At 45.4% G+C, this 23,081-nt stretch overlaps 1 protein-coding gene across 4 annotated transcripts; it reads left to right on the top strand.

Annotated features, from left to right (window-relative positions):
- Positions 1-1,925: 1,925 nt before the first annotated feature.
- Positions 1,926-22,854, top strand: sf1 (splicing factor 1). Of its 4 annotated transcripts, XM_080023263.1 has the most exons (13): positions 1,926-2,074; positions 3,572-3,989; positions 14,421-14,552; positions 16,327-16,402; positions 18,639-18,791; positions 19,094-19,183; positions 19,719-19,902; positions 19,984-20,099; positions 20,212-20,319; positions 20,419-20,614; positions 20,732-20,954; positions 21,058-21,219; positions 21,364-22,854. In XM_080023263.1, exons 2-13 carry the CDS (start codon positions 3,584-3,586, stop codon positions 21,693-21,695), a joined length of 2,178 nt encoding a protein of 725 aa, XP_079879389.1. In that variant the 5' UTR covers positions 1,926-2,074; positions 3,572-3,583; the 3' UTR covers positions 21,696-22,854. The 4 variants fall into 4 exon arrangements, with proteins under 4 accessions (XP_079879389.1, XP_079879387.1, XP_079879388.1 ...); XM_080023260.1 differs by lacking the exons at positions 1,926-2,074; positions 3,572-3,989 and adding an exon at positions 13,251-13,633; XM_080023261.1 differs by lacking the exons at positions 14,421-14,552; positions 16,327-16,402; positions 18,639-18,791; ... (6 more) ...; positions 21,058-21,219; positions 21,364-22,854 and adding exons at positions 5,478-6,333; positions 7,140-9,691.
- Positions 22,855-23,081: the final 227 nt, after the last annotated feature.

The following is a 23,081-nucleotide window of genomic DNA, read 5'->3' as shown; positions in this document are numbered from 1 at the left end:
TGTGGGGTGTTCCCGGTGTGCAGTGGTTAGTATCTACCAAAAGTGGTCCAAGGAAGGACACCCGGGGAACCGGTGACAGGGTCACGGGCGCCCATGGGCTCATTGACGCGCATGGGGAGCAAAGTGTAGCCCGCCTGGTCCGATCCCACAGAAGAGCTACTGTAGCACTAATTGGTGAAAAAGTTAATGCTGGTTATGATGTGATGTGATCAGGAGGTAGAGCTGGTCGTCTCGTAATCTAAAGGTTGCTAGTTCGATCCCAGGCTCCTCCTGCGAGCATGCTGTAGTGTCCTTGAGCAAGACACTTAACCCCTAATTGCCCCTGATGGCTGCGTCCATCGGTGTTTGAATTATTGTAAGTCGCTTTGGATAAAAGCGTCTGCTAAATGTAATGTAAATGATAGAAAGATGTGTGGAACACACAGTGCATCACAGCTTGCTGTGTATGGGGCTGTGTAGCTGCAGACAGGTCAGAGTGTCCACGCTGACCCCTGTCCACCACCGAAAGCGCCTACAATGGATAGGTGAGCGTCAGAACTGGACCATGGAGCAATGGAAGAAGGTGGCCTGGTCTGATGAACCACATTTTCTTCTACATCATGTGGATGGGTGGGGTTAGGGTCCGATCCGATGGAGCATCTGTGGGTTGTGCTGGAACAACAAGCCCGATCCATGGGGCCCCCACCTCGCAACTTCCAGGACTTAAAGGATCTGCTGCTAACGTCTTGGAGCCAGATAGCACAGGACACCTTCAGAGGTCTTGTGGAGTCCATGCCTCCACGGGTCAGAGCTGTTTTTGCGGCACGAGGGGGAGCTGCACAATATTAGTGGCGACTGTGGGTACATTGGCACAGTGCATTGCAATGCTGCCTCACAGCAAGAAGGTCCTGGGTTCTATTCCCATCTGGGGCGCTGTTGGCACCGTGCTCCAGTGGGTTATCTCCCGATTGGGGTCCTTTCTGTGTGGAGTTGTCATGTTCTCCCCGTGCTCACATGGGGTTTCCTCCATGTAACATCAGCAAGAACCCCCACCAAAAACATGCAGAACAACATCATCTGACCAGTGATGGACATTTGTAACTGTTCTGGAAATGAGAAAAATACAGTCTTTTATTAACCTCTCCCACAAAAATTGCCCGATCTGGATAAAACCCGGACGACGGTGTGTCTGAACTGCCCCGAATACAAAGACCTTTTATTTGTGTCCGTGGGTTCGACGGTTTCTGAATGCCAGACACTTTGGCGGCCATTGTGTTCCGAACAAAAACAATAAGGCTCCTGGGATTAAGGACGTCTTGTCTGAGATCGTTTTGATTCCATCCTGCCATGTGTAAGTTCTTCCCAACGGTAAACGACAGTCGTACTTTTCTGGGATTTTGACAAGGAAACTAGAGAGCAGGTTTGTGTTTCATTGTTTTTACGCCACTTCTTTTTGGTTTGATTCATGGGTAAACTGAACGCGGAAATCTCTAAATTTGCGATCACGTTTAAAAAAAAAAAAAAAAAGATGACTGAGTTTTAACAACCCAAGGTACTCAGCTGGGGGGGGGGGGGGGACCCCAAAACATTATACATTTGATTCATATTCTGGCAAAGTATTACGTTCACAGAACTCACCCTCCCTTCACATTAAATGGGGATCTAATTTGTTATTTGGCTGCTCCGGGGAGACTACTATTGTTTGAAATTGATTGAGGGTAGTCAGCAAAGCCTGCAGCGTCTAACGTCGATATTTTCCCTCCTTGTTTGTTACGCGTTGCCGTCGACGTCATTGTGCGTCTCGGTAAGGCAGCGCAGCTCGTGTTCGTCCACTCTGTCGGGGTTTTTATTTTTTTTATATTCTTCCTTTCTTTCTTTCTCTCTTTCTTTCTTTCGAACCACTTCCGGCACGGCCCGTGACGTCACAGTCGGGCGGTAACGGCAACTCGACACGAGCCCCGTCGCGCTGCGCCGCTGAAAAGCTTTCGCCGCTGCGCGTGGGGAAACAGACGTCGGTGGAGGCCCCGTCCCGTCCCGTCCCGTGCGACCGTCACATTTTTTTTTTTATTTTATTTTATTTATTTTTTTTTAAACGGTAAGAACAGACGACGAATCCTTTCGCAGACGCCGTTACCCAGAGAAGCGAGGAAAGACCGCCGAGAATACCCCCCGCCCCCGGGTGAATAGGCTAGCTGTTGCTAGCTTACCGGGCACGGTAGCCGGGCTAACCTCGCCGCGGCTACTCGAGCCGTGCCTCGCGTGCATTTTTATTTTATTTTATTTTTTTTTAACCGGGAACGGCCATTCGTTTGGAAGGAAGACCCCCGCGTCTTAAGGGGGTCGCGGCTTGAATTAATTTGCGCGCGTCGTGGGTCGATTTGGTTGCGTCGCACAATGCGGTGACCCGTCTGTGGAGCGTTAGCACGCCCTACTCAAATTGGGCCTCCGCACGCCAGCAGCGTTTTGTTGTTAGCGCCCGCTGCCCCGTCGCCGTCTTAAGTCCTCCTTCAGATTCTCATTATAACGCAGAGGAGCCCACGTGTTGGCGTTCGGATCGTCGGCAAGTAGAGCGGCCACGATTGACATAAAATACTCGTCGCGGTTATTGTTTGGAGAATCGTCTCCATTCGGACTCGAGGGGATAACGCGATATTATCTGACGTGGCTATTGCAGTGCCATCACGTAGACACAACATACTAGTAAATCGCAATAATAGTTTCAAGTACAACAGTCATTCAGAATTGAAAGAAAAACGAATTGTATGTGATGTGCACACTACGGTGTGCATGACAATTAATGTGGCATTGTATCAGAAGGTGTACTACCGATATTTGAATCCAAAGTCAAGAATCGCATCTTGCTAGAATGCAATTGGTAGATCGAACTGCTGCACAAGCCAGCTAATTACCGTTGTCTTTGCCAAATAACATGGTGCTCTAAAACTCAACGGATCTTCCAAAAATCGAATCCTAAATTTTATGCTCAGGCTTTGGATACTAGGCCTTGCCCCCACGGATCGGGGTATTTCTAAAAATGTGATATTTCCTCAGTGTTTTTGGCCTCCCCGCCCACACCCAAAATGTCATTTCAGGTCGCTGAACAAACTTTTGAAAAACACTCAGGGTGATTTTTCATAACTCAGTTTTCTGTGTCTTTGTATGGGCCGCCGAAATTGAGGTTTTCGCCAAACGATGACCTCATGACCTGTATTTACTCATGCGCAATTGCTGTTGCACACGTCGAGCATGCACCGGGAAACCGTGCCGGACTACCGGTGTGTTTACGTGTGGCGCGTGCTGTCACGTTTTATTTCGTGACCACATTTTCAAACCCCCAAACCAGGACCCTTAAGCGTACCACGCGTTCATGCACGCACCATAGCCTTTTCCTCAGGATGGGGGACAATTATTCTCATGATTATTATACGATAATCAGTTATTATTATTATTATTTAAAGATATGAGATATTTGTCAGTGCTCGGGACACACAGCTTAAACCAGGACAATCCAAGACAAATTGGCATTTAACATTTTTGATCTTTAGCTTATTACCTCCAGTAATATTTAGTCCTTTTTCCATTTGTCTTGCAGTACCGCTTCACAATGGTGAAAATCTTCATTGGGAATTTGTCGCCGGACACAACGACAGAGGACCTCCGCTCTCTGTTTTCGCAGTATGGCAAGATCGCAGAATGCGACATTGTCAAGAACTTTGGCTTTGTCCACATGGATGACAAGGCCGAGGCAGAGGAAGCGATCCGCAATCTCCACCATTACGAGCTGAACGGTCAGCCCATGAATGTAGAATTGAGCCGTGGCAAATCCAGAGCGTCGACCAAACTGCACGTTGGCAACATTGCCTGCACCAACCAGGAGCTACGGGCCAAGTTTGAAGAGCATGGCGCCGTGCTGGAGTGCGACATAGTGAAAGACTACGCCTTTGTTCACATGGAGAAAATGGATGACGCCATGGAGGCCATCAATAAGCTAGACAACACTGCCTTCAAAGGTGAACCCTGGTGAAAAAGCATTATAGGAACCATGCATTGCCATAGGGATGCACAGATGCTGGTATCGGGATTCTGATCCAGCACTGTGTTTATGTACTTGTAAAAATTACCTTGTTAATATGTATAAATTAATTTATATATTTGTAACTCTTAATACTATTCAAGTCATATCTTAAAATGCTCTGATACCCAAGCCAGATACCTATATATATATATATATATATATATATATATATATATATATATATATATATATATATATATATATATATATATATATATATATAGTGGTTTCATTGCACCAATTCCCTGATTTAAATTTAGTAGCGACAGTCATTTCCTAGTATATCTGACTTTGTTCAAACAAAGCAAATAAGTCAATTTCTGTTTTACCGACAATTGGGGTATTTCGTCAACTGAGTACAAACTTTGGCCATGTTAGACATACACGATAAAGAGTGGATCCTGTAAATTAAAAGGGAAGAGCTACCGCACAGGTAAGTGGGGAATAAAAGTAAACCTAATTCAGTGATTCAGGCAACTTTTGGCGCTTTTCCACCGCCATGCGGTGGCCAAAGCTGTGAACCCACTTTGTTTTGCTTTTTCCACTGCCAACTTAGCTGTGCCATAGTACCCGTGCTGATTTTGGCCCCTGGTCTGGCATAGTATCAATCGGGCTACATGGGTGGCGCCAAACAATACCGTAGGCCGTTGATTGGTTGATCTCGATCGTCACAAAATCGCCATCTCGCGAGTCTTCCGTCGGACACCCGCTACTTCTTCCCCCGTTGCCTTCAGTCATAGTCATTTTTTACTGTTGTCGGGCAAGAATCTACGGTGTCACCCCGGTCGTGTTCTTATGACGCTTCAGATAACTTTGCGTTGGTGGTGAAGTTTCAATGTTAAAACACCAATTTATATGGAATTGTTAAGATACCGTTTAAAACGTCCCGATTTTGTAACTCTTTCAAGTAAAACAAAAAGTACACAGAGGACTCTTGTAATGGGTGAGATTGCGATGCGCGCCGGACTGTGCTACTTTGTGCAATGGAAAAGCGCCATTTGTAGTGTAGATGGCTTAATGATTGGACATGATATAGAATTTCTGCGATTATTTCTGCGGAACAAGAGTTTTTGTGGACAGTAGGGGTGCAATGGTACATAAACTTCAGCTTTGGCTGCATCACTGTTTTGGGGAACCAGTAACTAAACCTAAATTTGGGTCCTTTGATGAACACAGTTTGATTCTCGTCCTGTGTTGGCATTATAATACATAATACATTATTTAATGTGTTGTGTTTCAAACCGAACTGGGCACTTGTACACAAAACCATGGGAGGAGAACCATAACATTTTCATTTTTGAAAAGCAAACCATTTCACCCCTAGTGTGTAGCCAGTATACTGGACACTTTCATGCCAGCCAGGAAATTTGAATGATGGAGGATCGTTCCAGGCTTAATTTCTCATGCGTCTTTTCTTTTTAAGGCAAACTGATGAGCGTGAAGCTTTCCACTAGCCGCCTGCGTACCGCGCCGGGAATGGGAGAGAGATCAGGTTGTTATCGTTGCGGGCAGGAAGGCCACTGGTCTAAAGAGTGCCCCCTAGATCAGAACGGTTACCACAGAAACGGCTCAGAGCCAAAGTCCGACGGATACGGCGAAACAAGGTTTGCCGGGCGTGGTCGCAACCGGGGTTACCATCCGGGCTTCGGCGGGGAGCCGGATTTCGGCGGCGGCTACAGTTTTCCCCGAGGCGCCGGCCACAGCAACAGTGCCGTTGCGGGGTACGGCAGGGGTGCAGGCTACGAGAGCGCTATGGGTTACGGGGCGCCCCCGGGTTACAGCTATAGCGGCGCAGCGGAACATAGCATGGCTCGGATGTACAGCAACGAGGCCGCGTACGGGAGCGCTGGCGGCTCAGTCTATGGCGCGGTACCATCCTACCCGGCGCGGCCGTCCCCTTGTGAGGAAAGGGATCCGTACGGGGTCGTGGACTTCTACGAGAAGTACAGGGCGAATCCATACGGAGCCGGTTATTTTGAGGATCGCCGCGCCCCCTTGCCTGCGACATCACCGCCGCCTCCTCCGTCCGCCACTGCCGTAGTGCCGGAACGCCTGCCGGCCCCTAACCTCGGCCCATACGAGCGCTCTCCCCTCCCTCCTCCACCGGCCCCCATCACCTCATACTACACACGCGACCGGAGTCCGATTCGGAGAGTCCCCGCGGAGGCGGAGGGCTATGGCTATGATTCGCGTACCGCCCCGATGCCCCCCCTGCCAAGAACTGCACCCTACGAACCCTATGCTGATCGGGCGCGCTACGCATACTAACCCTGCGACAGGTGAGAGCCGATTGACTTGGTATTAGAACAGCTTTATTTGCATTGGAGTAAATATTACACATTTTAAGTATTAATGATGTCATTAATTGATGAAGTACGAGCCTACGGTAAGCCGAATGGCCCAAACCTTTTTTGCAGTTACATTGGAAAATGATTCATGACCAATCAAAATGTTTTTTCCCTTCAACATGCCAATCTCCATTTCTCCGGTAATACATTTCACATATTTTGGTATATCCTAATGACAACCTTTACATGTAGTCGTACATATCAGATAGAAAGTGTATAATAATACTGCCGGTTTTATGAGATGTCTTTTACATAGAGTGCTTCTTTCAGCAACAGAATGCTTGACTCAACACTGCACCAACAGAGAATTAATTTAAGACCATCCGGAATCGCATGCTCTTGGCTTTAGTTATTAGCAATGAGCCAGCGTAGGAAATATCTTGAGACCGCAACCGCAGCATTGACAGCGCTACAAGTTATGGCGCTGTTAATTCTTGCAGGTCTGTAAGACCTTTCTTATTATATGGGTGTGATTACCATATGGAAACACTTATTATAGCAGATGGATAGAAGAACATGAGGTTGGCCAATTTGTCGGTGAAAGCATTATGATTGGTTGTGTGTGTGTGTGTGTGTGTGTGTGTGTGTGTGTGTGTGTGTGTGTGTGTGTGTGTGTGTCCCTTTTGACTCCCTGGATAATAATTGAAGCAAACATCAACACAGCCCTGTGCATGCCATGCAAACGTAATATTTTTGCGGTATGATTGGCTTTATGGTGTGGTATGTTCTCCTTCCAGGTGGCGCCCCAACGTGCGGGATGACTCGTTCTCGGTTGACAACATTTTAATTTCTCTTGCGTCTTGTGGTCCATTTCTGGGATGGATTAGCCTCAGAGTAGGAATCGTAATTTAGGATATATATTTTTCTCATTGGAAGTAGCTTGGACGACACATTTTGGTTTACATTAGGAAAAAAGAGTCAACATAGTGTATTCTGCATGCTTTAAAGATGGCCTCCTGCGTTGATTGCATTCATAAAAATAATTTTCCTCTGTGGCATTTTAATCTTTTACTGTTGTTCTTGTCGTTTTAATTCTGTTTTTTGTTCCCCCCCCCTTTGAGAGACTCAAGGGAAGTTCTGTATTTGTTTGTGCATAAACAATAAACTTGTTTTCACACTCTTACATTTGCATCAAACAAAATGTAAACATGCCCAGAACTACAGACCTGGACAGCTTTGTTGGTACCCTTCCAGCTCATTGAAACAATTTCTTCCCCCTGAAAAGTGATGATGTTAAAAGCAGTTTTCCCACGTATACCTGTATGCCTTTGGTATATCAGAGTTAAGCAAAGAAACTGAAAATAGAGAAATTATTGCTAAAGAGATCAATTATATTCTAAAATGGCCTGGACAATTTTTTTGGTACCCCTCGGAAAAGATTATAAATAATTGGATTATAGTGATATTTCAAACTTTTCTTTTATTGGTATCACACATCTTCAATCTTATAACGAGTCAATCGGCCTATTTAATTGGGGAAAAGTCACTGCTGCTTGGTACCATCCTGTGCACCACACTGAACATGGACCAGAGAAAGCAAAGGGGAGAGTTGTCCCAGGAGGCCAGAAAGAAAATTAGACTCTAAAATGTATGGAATTATGTTAATGGTAAAGGCTATAAGACAGTCTCCAAGCAGCCCTGTGACTACAGTTGCAAATATTAAGACGTTTAAGGTCCATGGGACTGTAGCCAACCTCCCTGGACACGGCCGCAGAGGAAAATCGACCCCAGATTGAACGGAGGATGGTGCGAATGGTAGAAAAGGGTCCAAGGACAACTTCAAAGAGGTACAAGCTGAACTCCCAAGGTCAAGTTACATCAGGGTCTGATCACACCATCCGTCGCTTTTTGAGTGACAGTGGACTCCATGGAGGAAGACCCAGGAGGACTCCACCTTTTGAAAGAAAAAATTTTTTTTTCACTGCATTTTCTGAAATGCATAGTGACAAGCCACAATGCTTCTGGGAGACTGTCCTTGGGTGGATGATTCAAAACGAGCTTTTTGGCAAGTCACATCAGTTCTATGTTCACAGACGGAAAAATGAAGCTTTCAAAGAAACTAACACCATACCTACTGTGAAACATGGGGGAGGCTCGCTTATGTTTTGGGGGCTGCTTAACTGCGTCGGGCAGAGGGTGCCTTCAATCTGCAGGGCTCAATGAAATCTCGAGACTATCAAGGCATTCTGGAGGGAAACGTCCTGCCCAGTGTCAGAAAGCTGTCTCAGTCACAGGTCATGGGTCCAACAGGATAATGACCCAAAACACAGCTAAAAGCACCCAAGAATGGATAAGAACAAAACATTTGACTATTCTGAGGTTACTGCCATGAGTCCTGATCTGAATCCTATCGAACATCTATAGAAAGAGCTGAAACATGCAGTCTGGAGAAGGCGCCCTTCAAACCTGAGACAGCTGGAGCAGTTTGCTCAGGAAGAGTGGGCCAAACTCCCTGTTGACTGGTGCACACGTCTCATTGAGAGCTACAGAAATCGCTTGATTGCAGTGATTGCCTCTAAAGGTTGTGCAACAAAATATTGGGTTATGGCCGCATCATTTTTGTCGAGGCCATTTTAGAATATAATTGATCTCTTTAGCAATAATTTCTCTTCTCACAGTTTCTTTGCTTAACTATGACATGCCAAAGGCATACAGGTATACATGAGAAAGCGGCTTTTAATTTAATCACTTTTCAGGAGGAATGAGGCATTGTTACAATGAGCTGTGAGGGTACAAACAAGTTTGTCGTCGTCTGTATATCATTTTGTGATGGAGTAAGGCATGTTTAACCTGGATTGTGTGCATAAATAATATGCATTGGTGGGGGACCTCGCTAACTGGATCGAGTCAGATATTCATGGATTAATTTTGCCAACAACACTGGAAGAGGGAAATGAGAACCAACTTGGAAGATGTGCCACTACTTTCTAAGGACACCAGTCTGTTTTTGAATACTCTGTACCAACACATGGTTACGGTCACTATTGACAAGTGGTTATGGCTTTTAATCCTTTGACATCTGGTGTCTTATTTTGATTGCTGGCTGATAGAAGTCAATGTAACCTTTTTAAAATTCCAATTTCACATTGAAAATGATTGGCCTGCATTCCTTTGGTTTCATTTATTACTCAACTAAATAGAACATTTGTTACCCATTTGAGTCCGTTCCTCAAATAAGTTTTGACCGTGTTGAACCACAGGAAAATGCATTTCTGTTTAAATGGTGTTCCCGCAGCACACAGAGCCCAAAATAACTTTTGTCAACTTCAATAAACAGCATTTGTCTTGAGGTCTGTGTTTGGTTATGAATTATAGTGACATTGACTTTACATCCAATGTGAAATAATACAAGGACTGCGTACCCCATCTCACATAGTTCCTATACTTTAAATGTACATAAATAAGCACCACGGACCTTGAGTGATGTTTTCATTTCAAGGCAAGTTGATTTGTACGGAAACATTCTATTACACAAACAAAATGAAAAACAAGCTGAAGAAACAGATAAAGGTATTTCAGGGCAATTAAAAACAGGCCTGCACACCGAAACAACCACTCTTGAGACAATTGCCCCGTATTACAGTAGATAGAAGTGGACTAAAAAGGTGGATTTCACTTTTTTTCCACACCTCATTTAAGACCAGGTCTAGCGCTCAGCTTTGGATGCTGATTAAGGCCACTGTTCGCCCAAGGGCATCGGTAAGAATACACAGGAGACGGAGAAGGCTGGGCAGATTTGTAGAACCATAGAGTAGGTACAACCATAAAGAGAATGGAAAATACAATAGGCATGCACACGTACACTAATAACTATATATAATCTACAATAAGGCAATTAACTGAGTAGTAAGCATTCCTTCTTATTACAGTGACATATCCATAAACAACTGTCATGGATAAACAATGAAAAATAAACCTTTTCATATTTGCATTACAATGAATGAGCAAATACTGTGATGGCAATAGAGATGCTATGCAGCCCCGCGCAAATGTGCACAATTTTCCAAGTATCTTCTTCACGTACAGTATATTTGAATGCTTTTAGGAATCCCTCATCCCGGTTCACTGCAAACTGGCGAGTGAATGGGTTAAAAGAAAATCCACAGATGTTTCACTCGCCAGTCGTGCTTACTGAGATGGTTATTATGGGGAGGGGGTGGCTGCAGCTCTATCCCTAACTGTGGGTGTCTGACTCTTTGTATATAGTGGAAGAAGATGAGCAGGAAACGAGTCTGAAACCATTCAAGTTAACTATATAGGAAGAGAATGTCCTTTTATTACCTTGACAACCGTTCATCCAATGTACTTCCCACTTGGCCGGTGTATTTCTGGGGACCCAAGGACGTGCAGTCGAATTTGGCACAATATGGACACGTGTAGTATTGTTAATGGTTCTGCGACTGAGTAACGAAGAGTGTCTTGAGCTGCCATGCTCAGGACCGAATCGTTGACCTTTTTTTTTTAAACTGTGCCATTTACATTTCATGGAAAGTCAGACATTTTGAGCGTGTATGGACTGGTGTTTGAGAATGTAAAAGATAAGCAGAGCTGCTCACGCATATCAACCAGTTCACATGCTCACTCGCCACGTCTCGTATTTCTCACCCTGAGATTCCCAAAATAAGTAAAATTCGTTTTTTCTCCCCCCTCGGTCTATATTTCCTCACTTGCGCTTGGTGGTGAATGGGAGATCCTTTCCGCACGCTCATTATGCATAGGCGGTCATTCCATAAGGCATACTGTAAATTTGGCAATCGCCTGGGGCCTAGTTGCAGTGGTGTTGTAAAGTTTGTCTCTTTTCAGTGAGCTGGATCGATCCCAAATCAAGCATTTATTTTAACTATGAAATTGTATGTTGATGTTTACTGCACTACAACCCCCCCCCCCCCCCCCCATAATTTATAAGGAATTAATGTGACTGGATTTAAATAACATTGTCTAAAACTAATTACACAATTATAATGAAAGAAAGGCATTTCATGAAAGAAAATCCTATCCTATTGTTTCAAAATGATTAAATGTTATATTCCCAATATTTTACTTGCTCCGTCGTCTACTAACGGAGTGAAGAGCATTTGAGGGGTTCAGTTAGAACGCTCATTTAGCTTTGTTCACCGGAAAGATCCAGGCTACCTCGAAATAGTTATCGTTTACGAGCCAAGATTGCGTTAAGCGAGGTCATAGGCATAGAACCCAAGCACTAAACCCTGAACTGAACCCAATAAACACTGTTTTGTGTTTCCCTTTACATAAATAAAGACATTTCCATCATAAATCGATGCAGAAAAGGGACAAATAGGTGCGTAAAAATTCACCAGAACGCAGGAAATGAAGTGTTTGACGCTCACAATTTCCAACCCCCCCCCTCATGTTCAAAGGAAACTAGGCCACTGAGCGAGGTGGAGAGGGGGGGCCTCAAATAGGTTTTGCCTGGGGCCTCCAAACCACTACGTCCGCCCCTGATGTTACGCGAACGGGCCAAGAAATCGGCGAAAGCGATCCGCTGCGCGTCCCCCGTAAATCGTTTCTCTAAAGAAAACAAATAAAAACCTTGTTTGTATTTTAGATATATTTCATTCCTAATTGAACGAAACAAACAACAAAAAAAAAAGAGCTCAGTGCTTCCCGTGCCGCGTCGCGCACGGCAATTCAAACACCCCGCCATCTCACTCCGAACCTTTGGTGAAACTTGGCAGCCCCGAAAATCAAGGCAACATTTTCTCTGTTTTCACGAATGAAAAAAAGAAATTCGGAAGGAGGGTTTTAAACGAAAACACAATAATGCAAACCATTTACCATGTGTTTTTAATTTTTTTTTATCACTGAAGTTCAGCCATGCGCCAGTCGTAGACGCAGTGCGTTCCTTAAATATCCGAGGTTTTTGAACGCACCATAACGTCAGGCGGCTGCCGACTCGTCGTTTTTAGTCGGGAAGTAGACGGAATAAAAACGTTTTTATTATTATTATCATTATTATTATTATTATTATTATTATTATTGTTGTATTACAAGACAACCAAATTCCAAATAGTCTCAAAAAGACATCACACATAGTTTTAGATGCACGGGGCGGACATTTTGATTTACGGAGCCGAATCAACGTCAATCGCATGTATTCGGCATCCTGACATCGTTGCTTGCGCTGATCTTGGCAGATCAGTGATTGTTGCCGGAATGAGGCTGGAGTCTGAACAAACCCGAGACCCGGACCCCCCCGGACCCCCCATTAACGCTGCCTCCCACGGGACGCGGGCAACTCCCAGCCCCCACTTATGAGTCGGTAGTTCGGAGTCTGGGTTTGGGGGCAGGTGGCTTGGGCCCGAGTTTTAACGAGATACGTAGGCCCGACGTCACAGCGACTCGGCGTCACACATCGTTGACGGTCAAACAGAATTCCCTTTGCCTCGGTTTTGTGTGGAAACGCGCCCGACATGGGTGTGCACTACTCCGTAGTTATTATTATTATTATTATTATTATTATTATTATTTTGTTTAATGTTTCGTTCGCATTCCGTGTTGTCGCTTGCGGAGCCGCGTAGACTCGGGGCTGGGGCAGCGGGGATTTCCGGGGCGCATTTGAACGCGGCACGAATAAAGCGTCGTCGCAGCGCGCGTTCACGGGATTGACAGTTGAGCGACTCAATCAAATCTCAACAAACAAGGACGGCGACCCCGCCCCCCCCCCCCCCCCCCAGCCTTTCCAACCAATAGGAGGCGTCCCGCGGTGGGCTGGGCTTAGCTCGACCAATAGCCACGCGTCTCGGCGCAGTGGCCCGTTCTTTGTGGCTTTCGCTCGGGCGCCATTTTGACGACACCATAGGTCACAGCAAACGAGTTTTTGAGTTTAACGGGTATATATTTTTTTTATTTTTTATTTTTTTGCGAGCGCCATTTCTTCTCATAGTTTCCGCGACGTCCGAGCGATTTGAGGTCGCCGAGTTTGACGAGGAGCGAGCATTCGAGTGCTTTCGGAAAATGGCCACGGGAGCAAACGCGACCCCTTTGGGGAAGCTGCACCCCAGTATTGGCGCTAAACGAGGCTTTGACTCCGGGCCCGGTGCCGGCAACGGGCTGATGCCCACGCCGGGGCCGCCCGCCCCCTTCCCGGCGTTGCAGACCTTCCAGCCCCCTATGCCGAGCACCGCTTTCCCTCCATCGCTGCCCTTCGCTGTGGCTCCAGGCTTCCCCGCGCAGCCTCCACAGCCTCTCGGGGCCGCGATGTCCAAAACAGGTAACGTACCAGTCATGCTAGCTGTGGCTGCTTTTAATTTAAGCTAGTGGATTTAGCACAATTGGCTAGTTAGCTAGCTACTCAATGCTCACAGCTAAATAACGTGGGCTAGAGGCCCGGCCTTCGGACGTCTAGCCCACGTTATATAGCCACTGCATGGCTAGATAACGCGGACGGACCAAAGATAAGGCTTTGGCCTTGCGTGGAATGGAAACCTCTGTGTTCGTATCAGAGTAATATTTTGACCGGCCGACCACAGCTCTAAGCAATCTAGTGAATTGTAATAGGTTGTTCTATTGTAGTTTAAATCCGATGGGCATTTCTTTTTAATTCCGCTAGTAATCATCTGCTATATTCAGTGTATAAATAATGACTAAGATAATAACAATATACAATAAGGAAAAGTATAAAAAAAATAAAATGACATAATTGATTCACATGTAAAAAAAATTAACACCTGTCAACAATTCACTGTACACCTGTGGATAACACCCCCCATACAAAGTATTTATGTACGTATTGCTCTGTTGCATACTCTACATGCACTACACATATTTTGCCTTCTCCTATGCATTCGATACATGTCACATGCTATCATACAAGTGCGGTGCAGGGAAGTGATTATTATGAAGACCAAACTCTGAAGCCTTTCCAAAACAAAGTGGGAAGAAAAATATATGTACGAAAAGCAAAAAATGATTGCATGTGTCAAATACTGTAAGAATGCTGTGGTGACCGTAGCTTAGTATACGTGTTGTTTTTTTTCCCCCTCTTTTATCCTTCTCAGATTTTAGTCAGAAGAAACAAAGGAAAAGGAGTCGCTGGAGCAGCGAAACCCCCGATCAGAAGACCGTCATCCCGGGAATGCCCACTGTCATTCCGCCCGGATTGACTCGAGATCAGGAGCGAGCATATATAGGTAAATAGTCCACGCATTTGTTCAATCTGTTGAAAACCCGGCAGTAATGTTACACTTAAACTCCAAACCTTCTTTAAAGTGTTATTTTAATGGGATGTGTGTTTCTCAAGATTGTTATCCCCCCTCCGCACTACACATTTCATTAAGACCCTCTTTACATACGGTTCCAGTACCTTGTTTCCATGAAGTATATCCAGCAAATGGGTCCATTCTGCCCTTATTCAAACACCTTCTTAATGTGCTAAACGGGAGGTGGAGGTGTTCTGCTGTCAGGGTCGATCTGTGGTCTTGGCGTTTGCATACCATCGGGCACCCATTACGTGGAGCGTTAAAATAACTCCTGGTGATTTATTTTTTTTCCTGAACCCGAAGTTGGCTCACTGTCTTGCCTGCATACATCACCCCTGCATGGAGGTTTACTCATCCTAATACGCTTCTTTTTTATCGCCAGTGTTAAGTGTGAACAGTGCTGCTTCAATGGCAAAAATCTCCCAAACCTGCATATCCAGACACAAAAGAACTCCCGCTATTTGAATTGCGTAGGCCAATGTTAATTCTTTCCCGTATGTTGGCCTTTTTTTTTTTCTTTTTTTTTTTTTAAAAACACATTTCACTCCAGTCCTGTTAACGTGACGTGATCTCAAATGCCTTGTAGCAGCAATGTGGCACTCATGTACTGCATTCATAGACCCTTGATGAGGCATTTGAAGCAGATGTTTTTTTCTTTGTCAATAACTGAACTTGTTATTGATGTTGTCTGCTCATCGTTAATGGTTGTTCTTCCTTGGTATGTAAACATTCATTTGTGCTTACCTTTGGTTGTCACGCGCCCCCCTCTCTTTACTCATTTAGTAGACTCACTCCCTTTAAAACAGACCAAGGAAACCACTTTAGGATGAAGTCACCGTGACCCACAATTCACAGGGACTGTGTTTTATCTTTTGATTAATTATTGTTTAAGTAACCACCTCCAACGCAGCTCTGTGTTGTGGAGGGAATTGGCAGTTTTTTTAAAATATATATATTTATATATATATATATCTAATCAAGCACAAGATCATTTGTCACCATCTATTATAAAAATGTGCAGTGCTCAAATGGGACTGTGATGGCCTTGTGTTGCTGTTGGGGTGGCCACTAAAACAAATAGCCTACCTCTGGGATTCAGACCCGTGTGTCCTTCAAATGCCAAAGCCACACGGCGCGAGCTGCAGCAATTGCTCGGTAACCTGTCCTTTTTTAGGAGGACAATTTTTATAAAAAAACATAGTCATAAAAAATAAAAGTACCGAACCTCCATTTCAAAGTATCAACGATTTGGTTGGCATTTTTAGGAACTCTGGTCCAATCATCCACTGACATGTTGCCATATGTTCTGTCATGTCTGTGGAATTTTGTGGCTGGATGTCTGTTTTACACGACCTTAAACTGAAGAACTATCTGAGAGTTGAGGCTTGTTATTAACTCTGGACTGTATCATTCGTATTCTCTCAATTTGCTGCTCTTGATTTTTCTCAAACTGTATTTTTTTTATGCTCTAGATAAATATGAAAAACACTGAGGGTTCCATTTTTTACCCCGACTTGTCTTAATTTAACTGACTTGTCATTTGCTCTAATCATGTCTGTAACTGAATTATTGTAAACAAGATGGTGCTTTTATTGGAAGTGCACTGCCTAACCTGGTGTTGTTGTGGTAACCCAATTTCTCTCCATCCTTGTTTTTTTTTTCCTTTTTTTTTTTTTTTTTTCTTTCCTAACCTGAATTCTTCCAGTCCAACTGCAGATTGAAGACCTGACACGTAAACTGCGTACAGGAGACCTGGGAATCCCTGTTAACCCTGAGGACAGGTCGGAAAAAGATTAAAACTCATCAACAGTAACATTTTCTCTACCTTCTTGATGTTTTTTCTTTTTGAAGAGTTACAAAAGAACTGCCGGTCTTAATACCGTAAATAACCATTAGATTGTGCGCTACAATAAGATTGCATCCTTCATTCACCTAGTTTCCTCCTTAGTGCAAGATGATGTTGGCGTATTGTTGTATGTAGATAAACTATAGTTTGGCTCTAGAAATATTTCCTTCATTTGTGAGACATAAAAAAAAAAAAGGGCAGATTAAGTTCAATTTGAAAATATTCTTAAATAAATTGCTGTACCAGCAAATGTTTAATGTTAAAGGTGGGGGGGGGGGGGGGGTAGATAGAATAGCGCATTCCCGTTAATTTCTTTTGAGGCTATTGTTGACTATGATAACGACAGTAAATAGCAGAATAGGTCAATATAATTTCGGGTTCACTTCAACTGAAGCAATTTGGCAAGTGATTTGAAATCTTAACGCAAACTCAAAACAGAGGTGACGGCCATCGGCACCGCAGCACACCAAACCCTTTGTCCTATCGAATACATTTTTCCTTTCAATTTACTTGCCAACTTGAGCGCTATCTGTAGTTATTGTATCCAGTGTGCGTGGTAAGTCCGCGTGCCGCTTTCAGACCTCGCCTTGGAGTGTTTGTGATGTTCTGTGGTGCTCGTGAATGGGAGAATGCATTCTTAATGTCCAAAGTTACTTTTCCTCACCTCCGGATCAGGTTTGGGTAATCCCTTGTGACTCTACGTAAGCTAGCGAATCTGTAGAGTAGTTTTATTAAACCTTTCCTCTTGTGTTTTTTTTTTTTTTTTTTTGGTTTTGTTTTTGTTTTTTTCCTCTTGGGGGGTAAGTCAAGTATCTATTTGGAGAGAGTGTCGTCAACTTTCTAAATCCTGCTAATTGAGATATCCAGTGTTGAGTTGTTTTTGAATACTTAAATCAACCGTAGCTAGTGATGATCTAACGTTACCTTTTCCAAATAGTATGTTTTTCATATACTTAACATGACAAAATGGTAACTGTTGGATGTTGTGTTATGTCAATAATGCTTTTCCCTTAATGTTGCCTCCAACATTTGAACCTGGCCATGTTGGGGTTGGGGAGGTATTCTGGTCTGGCGGTTTGCCTGTAACGTAGTCTCAATAAGGAATCTATTCCTGCAGGAAACGCCATTGCTCTCAAGGTGGCGCAGGGTTTGCCTCTTTAGCCATACTCCCCATGTTCTGTGCCTGATGTAGAGTTTTTCTACTCTAATCTTAATCGTGCATCTCCACAGCGATCCAAAAGTAAAAAAAAAAATAATAATAATAAGTTGATTCCAGGACACGTTTAAATTACTTGCCCGCTCTAACGAGGAGCAAAATCCCAGGGCCGTTTCAGGGCGTCACCGGTTGGAAGATTGAAGCTTAAATTGAAAAGTCTTTTTTTTCCCCCCTACTCTTCCTCTCTGGCTTATCAAGTTGGTGACAAACAGTGGCTCTTTGAACGGAGAGCTTTAGGAAAAGGTGAACATCTAATCTTAATTCCTTTTCTCTAACCCCAAATTACCCCTCGTCAAGCTAACCCCTTTTTCAAGCACAGAGCCTCCTTAACGCAACCACGCAGGTTTTTCAGCATCCACAGGGGAGGCACGGACCTCTTCCGCCACGTCAACACCCCGGCAACTCCCCAAGCCAGCGTTTCTGTTTAGGACTTGCGACATTTTATCCTTTTTGTGTTTTTATTTTTACTTTTTTCCATCCAACTTTTCTTTCAGTCGGCCAACAATCCTGTACACAGGTTTAGATGTGGCCTCATTTTATTTCCTCTGTGGTGGATGCCCCTCCAGTGCACTGGTTTAACCGCCACCAAAACAGCATTGGTTGCCCCCTATTTGGAATTGAAATTGTGTGAATGAATGGAACTCTGCGGCCCTTTAAATGTTAGTGCGGAGTTCCTTCCCATTGTAGTGCTTTTGGCACATAGTCAACCTGTATAGATCTAAAAAATTGTTCTTTATTTCAACGATCAAATATGTCTTTAAAGCACAACTATTGGATCCAACATTGATACCATTATTGGTCTTGCACGACGAGGTTCTTTTTTTATTTTCCCCCCCATTTTGTTCAATTCTGACATTGACAGATGTAGGGAAGCTTTGACTGTCACTGACTCGGAGCCTCCATTAGGAGAAATCTGACTGTCGCCCTCCTCTCTGTCCCCCCCCATGGTTTGCAGGTCCCCCTCTCCAGAGCCCATCTATAACAGCGAGGGCAAGAGGCTGAACACGCGAGAGTACCGCACCCGCAAGAAGCTGGAGGAGGAGCGGCACTCTCTCATCACCGAGATGGTCGGGCTGAACCCGGAGTTCAAGCCCCCCGCCGACTACAAGTACGCCCCGCTCCTTCCTTCCCTGAGTCAAGTGGTTGTTCTGGTGACTGCTGCGTTGTAGCCGCAGAGGCAGGGGCTTCAAAACACTTGACCGTGAAAGTACCACACATGAGTTTACCCTGCTACCTCACCTCTGTGTGAGATTGCCCATAATATGCATCATAACCTATTGAATAATTGGTGCATTAACATTCCTTCTCGTTGTGTAGCAATCAGAGGGTCTCCCCTCAGGTTATTTATAGTCATATCACCCCTGACAAGAATGTGTGTTTTATCTCTAAATCGTCGTGCTTTCCCCGCAGGCCGCCAGCCACCAGAGTGAACGACAAAGTTATGATTCCCCAGGATGAGTATCCCGAGATCAACTTTGTTGGCCTGCTTATCGGGCCGCGGTGAGTTGGGCCCCAATGGCAGAATTTTCCTGTTCTAGTGTAACATTGAATGTACCAGAATAAGAGGATGCAGATAAAATCGTATCAGCATTCTTTATATATATTCTTTAATCCTCCATGACTTCATGAACTCTTTGAGATTGGATGCTTCAAGTGACATATGTGAATTTGATGAATTAATATCCAAAACTTCCCCAACGGATAATATTTCAGTTTAAAATTGAAATCTGACAAAAAGTTTCGGGTGATAATGAGCCCTAATGGCTAACTCCGGCAGATTCTGACAGAATGTACGTAATTCCCAAATATGGTCTAAGCACTTAAATCTGTTGTTAAATAAGAAGAAATGTTCTTATTCAACACTAGTTCTTATTCATTGCAACAGCCTTTCGCATCAAATGATTGGCTTCATTACAGATGAGTCAGCCGGTCACTGCCAAATTGCTTCGATGCGATACAGCCTTGCTTGTCAAGTAACAGCCAGCCTGGACGGTGGCTAACATTGCACACAACAACCTCTTCTTTGCCCTGGCAGTGGAAACACCCTGAAGAACATTGAGAAAGAATGCTGCGCCAAGATCATGATTCGTGGCAAGGGCTCGGTGAAGGAGGGCAAGGTGGGGCGTAAGGACGGACAGATGCTCCCGGGGGAGGACGAGCCTCTGCACGCCCTGGTCACCGCCAACACCATGGAGAACGTCAAGAAAGCTGTGGAGCAGGTTAGGGCAGCCCCCCACCAAGCCCCTTTGTTCTCATGAATGAAAGATATTTTAATGTTGGATGTCAATGTCTATTGGCAGATTCGCAACATCCTAAAGCAGGGGATCGAGACCCCCGAGGACCAGAACGACTTACGTAAGATGCAGCTGAGAGAACTGGCGAGGCTCAACGGCACCCTGAGGGAGGACGACAACAGGTGGGTGCCTTAGTAATGCTGCTTCCTGAATGGTTGACCGGAACCTTCGCGCCGTGTTCCGCCGACCTCCCACACCGTCGTGACGGAGGTCTCTGCTCCCGTATCTCCTCAGGATTCTCCGTCCGTGGCAGAACTCCGAGCCCCGCAGCATCACCAACACCACCCTCTGTACCAAGTGTGGCGGCGCGGGCCACATCTCCTCAGACTGCAAGTACACCAGGTAACGGCAATAAGCGAGCCAAGCCAGTGCAAAAGAGTAAAGATGTTTTGTTTTTTTTGTTGTTTTTTTTTAAACCTTTTCCTGTTTTCTCCTTCCCAGTTCGTTTGCCGCCCACAGAGCTACTCCTGGTGAGCCGCCGCAATCGGCCCAGGACAAGGCCCGTATGGACAAGGAATACCTGTCCCTCATGGCTGAACTGGGGGAAGCTCCCGTCCCCTCGTCTGGCGGAGGGCACTCCAACAACCAGGGAGGAGGCCACCGGTCCTCTGGTCCCAACAGCAACCAGCCACCACTGGTCAGTATCTAGCGGTGTTGTTGAAGAAGTGATGGTGGTGTTGAAGAAGTGGTGGTGTTGTTGAAGAAGCGGTGTCGCTCCAGAGCCTGTCATCTCAGTCCGTCCCTCTGCCCACAGAACCGACCTCCCTGGATGAACTCGGGTCCGTCGGAGAGCAGGAACTACCAGGGCATGCACGGGGGTCATGGCGGGCACGGGGGACACCACAGCTTTCCCCCGCCCATGCCCAGCATGGGAGGCCATCCGATGCCGCCGAACCCCAACGCCATGCCTCCTCCCTGGATGCAGCCCCCGCCACCTCCCATGGGCCAGGGCCCGGGACCCCACGGCCACCACATGGGTAGGCCGCCGAAAAATACCAAGCGGAAGCTGTGGCTTTGCTCTGTATTGTTCAAATGTCCCTGTTGTGCGATCAGTGTGAGTAACTGCTGCTTCCTTTGCAGGCCTGCTGCCTCCTCCCATGGGCATGATGCCACCACCTCCACCGCCCCCCAGCAACCAGCCGCCCCCACCCCCCTCTGGACCCCTGCCGCCATGGCAACAGCAGGCCCCTCCCCCGCCTCCCACCAGCAGCATGGCGACCAGTGCACTGCCATGGCAACAGAGTAAGAACCTCTTCCAAAATACTTTATCTCCTTGCGGCAGAACTGTGACCTGAAAGCTGAGTGAGCTTTTTAAAATGGCTGCCGCTCCACCTGTTGTACTTTCCAGCATTTTGTTTTTATAACCCACATCTGTCGTCCTCACAGACACGGTCACGACATCGAGCCCGGGCACCGGAAACCTGCCTCCCTGGCAGCAGCCGCAGCAGTCTGCCGCCTCCGGGGCGCAGCCCCCACCGCCCATGGGCAACCCGTCCATGGTCCCCCCCCCTCCGGGGGTCCAGCCCCCCCTGCCGCCCGGCGCCCCGCCCCCTCCCCCTCCCCCTCCCCCCGGCTCCACCGGCATGATGTACGCCCCCCCGCCTCCGCCGCCGCCCATGGACCCCTCCAACTTTGTCACCATGATGGGTATGGGGGTCCCGGGTATGCCCCCCTTCGGCATGCCCCCTGCGCCGCCCCCTCCTCCGCCCCAGAATTGACCCCGCTCAGCCACCATTTGTTTCAACTGAACCCACAGCACATTGATTCACCACATCACCAATAGACTGATTAAAGGAATGGTAAAAAAAAAAAAGAAAAAAAGAATCTTCACTTTTCCTTTTAGAATGTTCCGTACAGGGCACCTTGTCCACTCGCTGAGCAGAGCAACCTGTGCTTTCTTTTACGGCTCCATGGCATTGTGAAGAGATTTCTGAATCGATGAAAAAGCTGTAAATTTGCTTAACTTAATTATTTCCTGTTTTTAAAAGTTGTATCAGTTTTTTTCACAAAGATCTCTGTTCAAAGATGTTTTTTTGTTTTTTTTTTGGCATAAAAAAAAGGATCATCCGTTTTACCGGTTTCATACTGAAACCAGGGTTTTTCTTGTCATTCTTCCGGTTATGCCAAATAAATAACCTCAACTAGCTGCATCTCTGAACAGTATCCGTCGACCTGATTAAAAATAACAGTCAAATTTAGTTCTGGAGGTGAGAGGTTCAATATTGTACTTGCATTAGCTTAATTTTCTTCAGTTGGATGCCTGACTCGCATGACGCTTGTTCAAATCTCTGGTTTCGGTTTTGTCGGCCCAAACTTTTCACGTTCAAATTTATTGGGTTTGAGTTGAATGAGACTAATATTTTTGTACCGACGACGTGTGTCGTTTAGTTCTGACAGAATGCTTACATTGGTTTTTGTAACAATCTCCAGAGTTTTTTTTTTTTTGTTTGTTTGTTTTTTTCCGGAAGATTCCAGGTTTAATTTTTTTTTTTTTTTTTTTTTTTTTTAAATTTGGTACCCTGCAGCTCAGCTATCGATCCCCTGCCCTTGTAGTTAAATTCCCGGCCGATAAAGGAATTCCATGCAAGCATTGTGACGCTAGGCATACGACACCCTGGAGTACTTGAATATCATTTAAGTCTTGACTGTGTCCTCGTTCCTCTTGCATATGTAGCTGTGTGCAGTGTTTTTGTTGTTGGTTTGAGGTATGATTTGATTTCTGTGTCCATTTTAAGTTGATTGGAAAGATCTAAGACGACCGTGTATTTTCTACTTTGTTCCTGGAATTGGTCTGTTGGCCTTATTGTGTTATTGGTTCTAGCCTGAATGAATAGCTGAAATATCGCTTGATTACCATTAAACTAATCAGTTTCGCCATCTGTCTTCCTCGTCTCATACCTTCTCCTTTTGTACGGCAGACGCCACTAACCATTCTTGGTCCGCCCAATTGATTTGATCAAGAGGATCATATGCGCGGTTATCGAGCCTCTTTGTTTTTTCAGGTATTCCCTTCATTTCACGAGTAGAAAGTATTACTGTAACGCAGGCCAGCTGATGCCGAAAGCCGGCCCCCTATTGGAGCGCATCCTCGATAGTACCGCCCC

Source organism: Zeus faber, assembly GCF_960531495.2.
Source record: "Zeus faber genome assembly, chromosome: 22".
NCBI classification, from domain to species: domain Eukaryota; kingdom Metazoa; phylum Chordata; class Actinopteri; order Zeiformes; family Zeidae; genus Zeus; species Zeus faber.
The sequence above is the reverse complement of the archived record's forward strand: the minus strand, read 5'-3'. Positions and strand labels throughout refer to the sequence as shown.

Coding starts and splice junctions, on each gene's coding strand:
- sf1 (XM_080023263.1), top strand. CDS start 3,584: ATGGTGAAAATCTTCATTGGGAATTTGTCGCCGGACACAACGACAGAG. Junction 14,553..16,326: donor TCAGGAGCGAGCATATATAG/GTAAATAGTCCA, acceptor GAATTCTTCCAG/TCCAACTGCAGATTGAAGAC. Junction 16,403..18,638: donor CCTGTTAACCCTGAGGACAG/GTCGGAAAAAGA, acceptor CATGGTTTGCAG/GTCCCCCTCTCCAGAGCCCA.